The sequence below is a fragment of the Oryctolagus cuniculus genome, chromosome 2 (genome assembly GCF_051225735.1).
Source record: "Oryctolagus cuniculus isolate XC-2025 breed Fujian yellow rabbit chromosome 2, ASM5122573v1, whole genome shotgun sequence".
In the NCBI taxonomy this organism is placed as follows: Eukaryota; Metazoa; Chordata; class Mammalia; order Lagomorpha; family Leporidae; genus Oryctolagus; species Oryctolagus cuniculus.
This window is the reverse complement of record NC_142868.1, coordinates 162,486,225-162,497,251: the sequence shown is the minus strand read 5'-3', so window position 1 is coordinate 162,497,251 and position 11,027 is coordinate 162,486,225. Positions and strand designations below refer to the sequence as shown.

The window sequence follows — 11,027 nt, the reverse complement described above, 5'->3', positions numbered from 1 at the left end:
GATTTCACTCACGATTGAGTTCAAGTCCCTATAACAACATCCCAATGCCCTTTTGACCTATTTTCCACTTCCTTGCTCTTTCTGCTCTAGCCACATGGGCTGCCTTGCTAGTCTTTTTTGAGCATTGCAGGCCTGAGTCCACATTAAGGCCTACACACGTTTGGCCCCTCCTCCCTGAACTTATTTTCACGATATCCACACAGCTGACTCCTTTACCTCCATCAAGATTTTACTCAAACGTCATCTTGTCAGTGAGGCCTGTGCTGACTACTCTCCTTACATATGCAAGCTCTTAACCATAATGCTGGCAGTCCTGATCCCATTGGTCTTCTTTTTCCCTGTTTCTGACAGCATTTATCGCTTGTATCAATTTTTTTGTTAGTTTTTTGCTGGTTGTATAATATCTGTCTCTTTAAAAGCATAGATCTTGGCATTTACCATATATCCCAAGACTGCATAATGGTACTTGGAATACAGCAGGCACTCAAAAGACATTTGTTGAATGAATGAATGATTCTGTCAGTTTAAGACAGTAGTGCCATTATCCATTCATTAGGAGCAACAGAGGAAGGCCAAATCTTTTTGTTTATTTGTCTTGTTTTTGTGAGGGACTAGTGAGGAGAACTGATGAGGAGAGGATGGAATTATAAAATTATATGGCGGTGCACATTTCAGTTTTAGATACATTGCATTTGAATTGCTAACATATTCATGAGGAAACTCACTGATGAAAGAAGAGGTAGAGCCAGAGCTTAGGAGAAAAACCTGGAGTACAGAAAGGAAGATACAGGATTGGAATTACGTGAAGATGTCAGAGATGAAGGGGCTGCACAGAACAAAAGAGAAGGTGACTAAGGTAAAACACTTGAAGAACTTCTCCATCTAGCAGGCCAAAGCAGGAGGAAAAACCAGAGAAGGCACAATATGAAGCCATGAAAGAAGGTCGGAAAGTTGATGCTGTCAAATGTGGCAGAATGTTCTAGAATGGAAAAGTAGCCGCTGGTTTTGATAATCAGGAGGCCATTAGTTAAGACAGTAATTTCAGGAGAGAGCTAAGGATAGAAGCCAGTTTGTAAAAAACTGGGAGGAAGAAGATAGTAAGAAGTAGAGGCAGACAGTTTTTCTGAGAAGTCTGGCAATGAAAAGGAGGAGCAATGGATTACATGTTATAAGGGGAAGTAAGATAAGAAGTGGTTGCTGCCCTTAGCTTTTAGGGAGCACAGAATGAGAAGGTCAAAGCAATAATGAGCCTGTAGACTTAAATGACGGCAGAGTTAGACAGTGAGAGAGAGAAAGGTCTTCCTTTTTTTTAAAATCCAAAATATGAAATGGGAAAGGATGCCATAAACAGAAAAAGAGAAAGACAGTAATTTTACATTTTGATAAATTTCTGAGGGTGACATTATGAGGATGACATTAAGGTCATTTACTTTCCTATCACTTCTCTGATATAACCGAAACTCAAATTTACTGCAATGGAACTTATTCTTACAGACGGAGGTCAAACCAATATTGACATAATCACATACTGAATGGGCTTTTTTTTTCCCCTGGGAAGATATTTGTTTGTCATTCATTACATGGGAGTATGAACTACCTATGTTGAGTGATGTCTAGAGTAGGTGTACCTAAAAGCCAGAAACGACTACTTGGGTTCTAAACGAGGTCATTGGAATGGCAAGTTTCATTAACAATATTATCTCCAGATTTTAAAGATCAAGAATTGAAGTACATACAGAAGACATTTCCCATGAAATAGTCTGCAAGTTCCCTGCTTCAGACACAAGGCCATTTCCAAAAGAAGCCAAGAGAGGGGTGAAATCACTAGCAGGGCATTCATACAGAAATTGGCCCATACGAAAATTGGCAGAAGAGTCTAGTCTGACAGGAGAAATTTAAGACTGTTCAGGCTTAAACACTGTTCATGGCATTATAAACCAGTGTGTTACTTGGCAATGTGTGTGAACAGTCACAAAAACTTTCAAACCTTTGGCAGAAGAATCCTGTTTCTAGGAACCTACCATAAGGAATCACTATTAGCACTGTTGTTATTAAATCAAAGATCATCATTTTATGATATCATCTAGCCTTTTAATTAGAACATGTAGAAACTGTAGAGCTCCCCCCCAAAAAAAACTGTGCTTGTAATAGAAAGCAAGTTGAAAAACTTATAACCTATATTATAACAATATTACAGAAACAAACAAAAACTGTACATTAAAAAAGACATTGTGGGCCAGTGCTGTGGCACAGAAGGTTTACCCTTTGCCTGCGATGTCGGTATCCCATACAAGCGCCGAATCGAGTCCCTGTTGCTCCACTTCTGATCCAGCTCCCTGTTAATGTGCCTGGCCCAGCCCTGGTTGTTACAGCCATTTGAGGAGCGAAACCAGTGATGGGAGATCTCTCTCTCTCCCTCTCTGTGTCTCCTTCTTTCTCTGTAACTCTACCTTTCAAATAAATAAATAAATCTTAAAAAAGACTGGCTTGCATAGAACAAAATTCTAATTTTATCTCCATGGAGACATCAAAGCTATTGAAATCAGTCTGTGGATCCATGTGCACATAAGTATCTTCTCAAACAACAAACACTAAAAATACAATTACTATGAGATCACAAAATACCTTGATTTTTTTTTTTATTTTTGACAGGCAGAGTTAGACAGTGAGAGAGACAGAAAGAAAGGTCTTCTTTCTGTTGGTTCACCCCCCAAATGGCCGCTATTGCTGGCGCACTGAGCCGATCCGAAGCCAGGAGCCAGGTGCTTCTTCCTGGTCTCCCATGCGGGTGCAGGGCCCAAGCACTTGAGCCATCCTCCACTGCACTCCTGGGCCACAGCAGAGAGCTGGACTGGAAGAGGAGCAACCGGAACAGAATCCGGCGCCCCAACCAGGACTAGAATCCGGGGTGCCGGTGCCGCAGGTAGAGGATTAACCTAGTGAGCCACGGTGCCAGCCAATATTTTTTTAAAAATAGGATACATGTCCTAAGGTTGAGAACAAGACAGGAATGTCTACTCTCATCACTTCTACTCAACTTATACGAAGGTTCTGGCCATTGAAATAGGCCAGATAAAGAAACAAAAGGCATGGAGATTAAAATGGAAGAAGTCAATCTTTATTTGCTGATGACAAAACTGCTTAGGTAGAAAAACTTAAGGAATCTACATATACTCACTAGAAGGAATAAATAATCTAGTGAGTCTGTAGGACACAAAGTTACCAAACAAAAATCAGTAATGATCATATCTATTAGCAACAAACTAGCAGTGGCAAATTTTACAAATTCTATTTACAACAGTGTTGAAAAACACAACACACTTAATAAACCCATACAATGGAAACTGTAAAACACTTCTTAGAGAAGTGAAGAAGGCCTAAGTAAATGGCAAGTTATAGTATGTTTATGCTCCAAAAGATTCAATAAACACTAATTGTAAATTCACCTAGAGAGTCAATATAATTCTAATTTTAATCCCATAAGGGTTTTTTTAAAAATGGTGACTGACAAGCTGATTCTAAAATTTATGAGAAAATACTAATCACTTGGAATATTTATTTTTTTTTTAAAAAAGATTGATTTTATTTATTTGAAAGGCAGAGTTACAGAGAGAGAGTCTTTCATCTGCTGGTTCACTCCCCACATGGCCGCAGCGGCTTGAGCTGGGCTGATCTGAAGCCAGGAGCCAGAAGCTTCCTCTGAGTCTCCCACGAGGGCGCAGGGGCCCAAGGACTTGGGCCATCCTTTATTGCTTTCTCAAGCGACAGCTGAGAGCTGGATCAGAAGTGGAGCAGCCAAAACTCAAGCCAGTACCCACATGGGATGCCAGCACTGCAGACTGGGGCTTTAACCCACTGAGCCACAGTGCTGGCATCCAGAATATTCAATTTTTAAAAAGAAAAAAAAATGAAGAACTTACACGATCTAACCTCAGAACTTAATAGAATGCTAAAAAAAATCAATATAGTATAGCTGACATCAAGACTGAAAAACAGAACAACAAAACAGAATAGCCAGAAACAGACCCACATTTATCTACATTTATCTAGTCACTTTTTTTTTTTTTTTTTTTGACAGGCAGAGTTAGACACTGAGAGAGAGAGAGACAGAGAGAAAGGTCTTCCTTCCGTTGGTTCACTCCCCTAATGGCCGCCACGGCCGGCGCTGCACCAATGGAAGCCAGGAGCCGGGTGCCTCCTCCAGGTCTCCCATGCGGGTGCAGGGCCCAAGCACTTGGGCCATCCTCCACTGCACTCCTGGGCCACAGCAGAGAGCGGGACTGGAAGAGGAGCATCTGGGACTAGTACCCGGCACCCCAACCGGGACTAGAACCCGGGGTGCCAGCGCTGCAGGCAGAGAATTAGCCAAGTGAGCCACAGCGCTGGCTAAGTCATTTGATTTTTAAACAAAGGCAACAAATATGAGCTAAGTAAAATTTTTTCCCCTAACTTATTTAATTTTACTTACTTGAAAGTAAAGACACATAAAGACACAGACAGGGAGAAATTCCATTTGTTGGTTCACTCTCCAAATACCTACAACAGCTAGGGGTGGGCCAGTCTGAAGCCAGGAACCCAGAACTCAATTTGGGTCTCCCACATAAGTGGGCAAGTACTCAAGTACTTGGGCCATTACCTGCTATCTACCAGGTTGGAAGGTGAACTGGAAGATGAACTGGAAGTGCAGGCAAGACTCAACCAAGCCACTCCAATATGGGATGCAGGTATCCCAAGTGGGTTATTAACCACTGTGCCAAATGCCCACCTCATTTGTTCATTCTTTAGACATAGTGCTAGGATAACTAAGTGGTCATAATGGAGAAAGAAAATGAACCCTGCTCTCTAATTCAAATTATACACTAAAAGGAATTTAAGATGTATTATACACAAATGTAAAGGCTAAAACCATGACGCTATTATAAGAAAATACTGGTGGATTCATTTATAACTTGAGGTAGGTAAGATCTTGGGTTCTTAAAACAAGAAATGCAATAACTATAAGATCCAAAACATTGATAAATTAGACATCATCAAAATTAATAATTTCTGCTCAATAAGACACCGTTACAAAATGAAAAGGAAGGTCAGAAACTGGGAGAAAATATTTGTGAAACATATTTGGCAAGGGACTTTTTGATGTATGCCAAACAACTCAATTAGAAAATAGTCAAGTTACATGAACAGATTATTTTACAAAAGAAGATACCCAAATGGCTAAAGCTTATCAAGAAAATGCTCACTAAAACTACACAGATACTACTACATACAAACTAGAATGAGAAAAACCAAAAAATAAGACTAACATCAAATGATAAGATATCTTGATAGGAGTTTGGATTACACAGATGTTGGAATTTGTCAAAATTCAGCTATTGTACTCTTAAAATTTAACTGCATGTTGGCCAGTGCTGCGGCTCACTAGGCTAATCCTCCGCCTTGCGGCGCCGGCACAGCGGGTTCTAGTCCCTGTTGGGGTGCTGGATTCTGTCCCGGTTGCCCCTCTTCCAGGCCAGCTCTCTGCTATGGCCCGGGACTGCAGTTGAGGATGGCCAGAGTACTTGGGCCCTGCACCCACATGGGAGACCAGGATAAGTACCTGGCTTCTGCCATCGGATCAGCGCGGTGCGCCAGCCGTGGCGGCCATTGGAGGGTGAACCAATGGCAAAGGAAGACCTTTCTCTCTGTCTCTCTCTCTCTCACTGTCCACTCTGCCTGTCAAAAACAAACAAACAAAACAAACAAAAACAAACAAACAAACAAAAAACAAAAAAAACTGCATGTGAATTTTACCTCAAAAGAAAAAAAATATAAAAATTATTTAATTGTCAATCATATGCATGCTGAGGTCTTTATTGGGAAGTGCGTTGATGTCTGAAATTTTCACACATAGACTGAGACATAAACAGATGGATAAATGTGAAAAAGCAGGTGTGCTAATGTTAATGATTAATGATAATGAGAATGATAAATGATGATGAAACCAAGGTGTGGGTATAGAGGAATTCACTGCAAATTTTCTAACTTTTCTGTATATTTTATTTTAATAATAAAATACTTGGGGAAAAACAGGAAGCACTGTTTTGATGTTGATAGACTATTATGCTTTTTTAGTTTTCTCTAATGTGCTGTAATTATAATTTTAAAGACTTTTAGAAGAAAGCAAATCAATTATTTGTTAAAATAACCAAATAATTTCAAAATAAGTTAAAAATCTTATTTAGCATCAGTGAAAATGAAAATATACACTATTTTAATATCTCATATAAATCAGCAAAGAACTTCTGGTTATATAACAAGTCACTGTTTCTGAACTAGTTAAAGTTTTTAAAATAAATGTGCTATTAAATAGTGTTTTCTTTCTTTTAGTGACTTACATTAAGCTCCCCTTATACTTGAAAACCTCCTATCAGTCTGTGTAAATATAAGCTCCTTAAGAATGCATCATTTCTTAAGACTGCAATAACTCATCAGGCTGATAAATTCTTAGGAAACCTGAGTTGGCTGTTTACTTTCTAAAGGGCTTTATCTTTCGAAAAGCACAAGCATTATGCCAGGTGCTAGTCAATTGTGTCTTGTTAATTTCCAAAACAAACAGAAGAGAGTGCCATGCAATTTCCATTACACACACTTCCCCATTAGAAGCGGGTTTATTAGCTTGACACTGCTCCAGGAATAATGGCTTCAATCCTCACTGAAATAAAATAATGTGCCACATAACTCAGCAATGCGGAACTTCTGAAAAATGTTGTCATGTTAAACACGGTCATATTTTTCAGTTTCCCTTATGCCAAAACAGGCCATTTGCTGTCGAGAACTCATTCTGGGCGTAGAGCCTTCTCCCGTGGGCTGACTTACCTCATTGCTATGTCATATGATTCCGGATGAATACAAGTTTGGTCCAACGGGTTTGGTTTCAGTACAACACTGACTGTACTTTTACTCTTCTTTTTGCCCTGCTTCTCATTTGTGACCTCAACACCTGCTGAAGATGTCACAGCAAGTCCTTGAATTTGGCTTGAAGATTCAGTCTGCTGACTGCTGTAGCAATTTAAAACCAGAAAGAAACCCATAAATTTACACCAAAAAGGGAGGGGCAGGAGGATGTTAGAGGAAAAAGAGGAGTCCTTTAATTTAAAACATGCTCATTTCTCTGCCTTACAAATATATACAAACAGCAACTCTTCACTTCACAGAGATTATCATTTACTTGTATGAACCACTGTTAACAGGGCTTTGTGTTACTTAAATCCAAAAACATTTTTAAATGATTCAGTCTGTGTAATTTGCCAGTTATTCTAGGAGCAAACAGAAAACTGGAGGGAAACAAAATGATGACATTTCTCAGAGCTGAAGAAAAATACAAGTCCTCAAAAGAACCTACTGAGTCAGAACAGGACGAACGAGAAAAGATTCATGTTTGACATATCATGGGGAAGCTTTAAAATATAAATATTCTTTTAAATCCCAAAACGCTTTCAAGAGAGTAAAATTAAATCATTTGCTTCAAAAGGGCCTAGAATCAGACTGGCATCAGATTTCTCATTGGCAAACATCAGATGTCAGAACACGGTGGAGCTGTATCTTAAAAGTTCAGAGATAAAATGATTTTGAATCTACAATTATATACCCAGAAAAACTAGTATTCCAACAGGAAGCTGAATTAAAATGATTATACAGCCTCTCTAAAAAGAGTTTCTTTTTTTTTTTTTTATTTGACAGGTAGAGTTATAGACAGTGAGAGAGACAGAGAGAAAGGTCTTCCTTCCGTTGGTTCACTCCCCAAATGGCTACTACGGCCGGCGCTGCGCTGATGGAAGCCAGGAGCCAGGTGCCTCCTCCCGGTCTCCCATGCGGGTGCAGGGACACAAGCACGTGGGCCATCCTCCGCTGCCCTTCCTGGGCCACAGCAGAGAGCTGGACTGGAAGAGAAGCAACCGGGACTAGTACCTGGCGCCCCAACCGGAACTAGAACCCCGTGTGCCAGTGCCGCAGGCGGAGGATTAGCCAAGTGAGCCATGGTGCCGGCCCTAAAAAGAGTTTCTTAAGGATAAACTCCAGCAAAAACAATGAATTCCAGAAAAATGATAATATGAACTATAAGAAATAGTGATGAGCACAGAAACCATAAAAACTTACATTAAAAAACTGCTCATGAATAATATAAAGTATCAAATATTATGCCACAGAAAGAATGAAAACAAAAAATAAACCAAGTGTTTTCTGAAAACACAACATTACTAGGACAGAAAATAATTTTCAAGGTAACTTTAAAAGTATAACTATCAAGGAAGGATAATCATGATATCAAGGATAGCTTGGATATATAATCAAGGACAGTTATGAATCTTCCAGTAATTATCAGTTGAAAAAATAAGATATTGATCAAATTATGGTCCATCCACATTATTGAATACTATGCAGACATACAGAATAAACAAATAAAGCAGGTTTCAAATAGTTGTATAGAATGATCTCTTCTGTATATATGTTAAGAATAAACACATACACAAGGTGATATAAGCATAAATTTATTTTCGAGAAGCAATATATAAGAAATTATTTTGAAAGGGGAGACTGAGACACATTTTACTTTTCCTTTTGTTCTTTATACTTTTTAAATTTTTAAAGAAAGTATTCAGAAAACATACAGACTAACAAATAGAGGATTACCTTATCCTCAACGTTTTCATTTTTGGCTTTTGAGTTTTGTGACCTAATTACAAAGATTTCCTACTATTCCAATGTTTTGTGAACTTTGTCCATGTTTTCTTCCAGCACTTTTCTAAGAATTTATTTTTATTTACTTGAAAGGCAAAGTTACACAGAGGGACAAACAGACACACACACACAGAGATAGATGAGAGAGAGGAGAGAAGAGAGAGAGAGAGAGAGAGAGAGAGAGAGAGAGATCTTCCATCTGTGGGTTTACTTCCCAATGTCCAAAACGACTGGGGTTGTGCCAGGCCAAAGCCAGGAGCCTGGAGCTTCATCTGGGTCTCCCACATGGGTGCATGGGCCCAAGCACTTGGGCCATTTTTCATTGCTTTCCCAGGCGCATTACTAGGGAGCTGGATGGGAAGTGGAGTAGCCAGGTCTTAAACAGGTGACCATATGGGATATCGGTGTTGCAAGCAGTGGCTTAACTCACTACACTATGTTGTTAGCCCCTTTTCTGGTACTTTCACAGTTCCACTTTTTAGATTTAAGTCTATGCTCCATCTGGAATTTATCCTGGTAAAAGATGGGACTACAGCTTCCTCCACACATATCAAATTCATGCCAGTTGTCATAATACCATTTATTAGCTATCCATCAAATTTTCCTCAACTATTTGAAACATCACCTTTATCATAAACTAAATTCTAACTATGTTTCAGTGAATGTCAGACTCCAGTCTATTCTATTTCAGCATTAAACCAAACTATCTATTATTGCTTTATAATATATTCTATTGTCCTGTGGTGTTGGTTTTCCCTTGGTCTTTCCTTGAATAATATTTATTTTTCTATATGGCCTGTATTATAATCTTGCCAAAAGAAAAATTCATTTGAATGGAACAGATAGTTCTAAAGTAGCAGATATATAAAAGCTGTTCTCTTGTGACTAAGTACTGAGAAGTTTATCCAGTTTTTTTGCTTTTGGGGCACCATCATTAGAAAGTAAAACCCTAGCTCTTAATCTACACAGTTGATAATTACTGATTTGGTCAATTTTTGGTGAGAAGAGAGTAAGGAAGCCCTTGCATCCTTAAGGAACAGCCATCTCAGTGTGAGGTGGTCACTGTGAAGTCTTGAAATCTCCTTTGTCACCTCATCTTGTATCTGTTCTTTCTACTTTCTATGCTCCAATCCTGTGGACCTTATTTTGTTTCCTAGTCCTGCCTCAGGCCTTTGTACACCTAATGATGGTTTTGCCGGGTATACTTGACTTCTGATCCCTGTGTGGCTGACTCTTTTGATCCATTAATAATTGCTCAAATAACTTTTCAATACAACTGCTCTCCAAGACAGTGTCAGAGCTCCCTGTTTGAATTTCTGTAACACTTATTGCATCATAAGAAACCATATACGTGACTAGTTTATTATCTGTCACTCATGAAAAACAGAGTTTCCTGACTTGCTTACTATTGTCTGTACCTAGTAAAGCACACTTGACACATATTGAATGAAGGTGTGAATGGTGGACACCTAGAAACAGTAGGCTGGTGATAACGCTAAGAAAGGAAGCTGGTAACAGGAACAGAAGTATACACTTTAATAATCACCTGCAAAATGTTCGAATGTAATCCTGGTTGATTCTGATGAAGCCAGCACACTGTTGGAAGGATTTTGGACCCAGCCCTTTCACTTTCTTCAGCTGTTCTCGGTTGATGAAGGGTCCATTTTGTTCTCGCCATTCAATAATATTTTTGGCTCTGTTGGCATTGAGTCCTGCAATATGCCTTTAAAAATAATAAAATGAGTAAACTGAGAAAATGCAGATTTCATTTGAAAAGAGTGATACAAACATGTGGACCATAAAAACAACTGCAACTACATTCTTTCATATTCTAAGTTAATCCGAAAGAGAGTTAAATAAAAAGGTCAAAGAGGAAAAAGTTGTCCAAGAGGAGAGGGCAATAGAAACAAAATAATGTCAAAACCAGTAACTGTCATAAATATTTCCACAATATTTCTAAACTAGTCATATTCTTTGTGTTTCTGAATCAAGAAATAATTCTGCCTATTTCCGTTTAGCTTTGCAAAGAGAGTTAGCAACCAAAGTTATAACAGCCACAAGTGTGTTATACTACTTTTATTTTTTGTTGGTCTGTTCTCATGAATGCAGAGTTGAAGCTCAGAAAGGTACTTACCCCTAAATGCCACAATAAGTACAAAAAACTAAAACTATACCTTTAGGGAATTTTCTTAGTATTAAATAATCCATTATGTCCCATCATCTTATACGTAGGACACTTATACAATGTTAAAATGAGCAATAAATATACTACTTGTGCTAACTTTGAAATAAATATCATTGAAATATTT

General features: G+C 38.7%; 1 protein-coding gene across 11 annotated transcripts in view; it reads right to left on the bottom strand.

The window, feature by feature from the left end:
* SRBD1 (S1 RNA binding domain 1) overlaps positions 1-11,027 on the bottom strand; it is a 256,608-nt gene that overhangs the window by 17,197 nt on the left and 228,384 nt on the right. For 8 of the 11 annotated variants that reach the window (XR_016230405.1, XR_016230404.1, XR_016230403.1 and 5 more), the window contains 2 exons: positions 10,265-10,441; positions 6,856-7,038 (listed from right to left, as the gene is read on the bottom strand). Coding sequence is in view for 6 of the 11 variants with exons in the window: in XM_008254454.5 (XP_008252676.3) it covers positions 6,856-7,038; positions 10,265-10,441 (360 nt within the window). In the remaining 5 variants the exon portion in view is untranslated. The remainder of the gene's footprint in view (positions 1-6,855; positions 7,039-10,264; positions 10,442-11,027) is intronic. The other 3 variants (XM_017340796.4, XM_089327708.1, XM_008254456.5) reach the window with 2 other exon arrangements.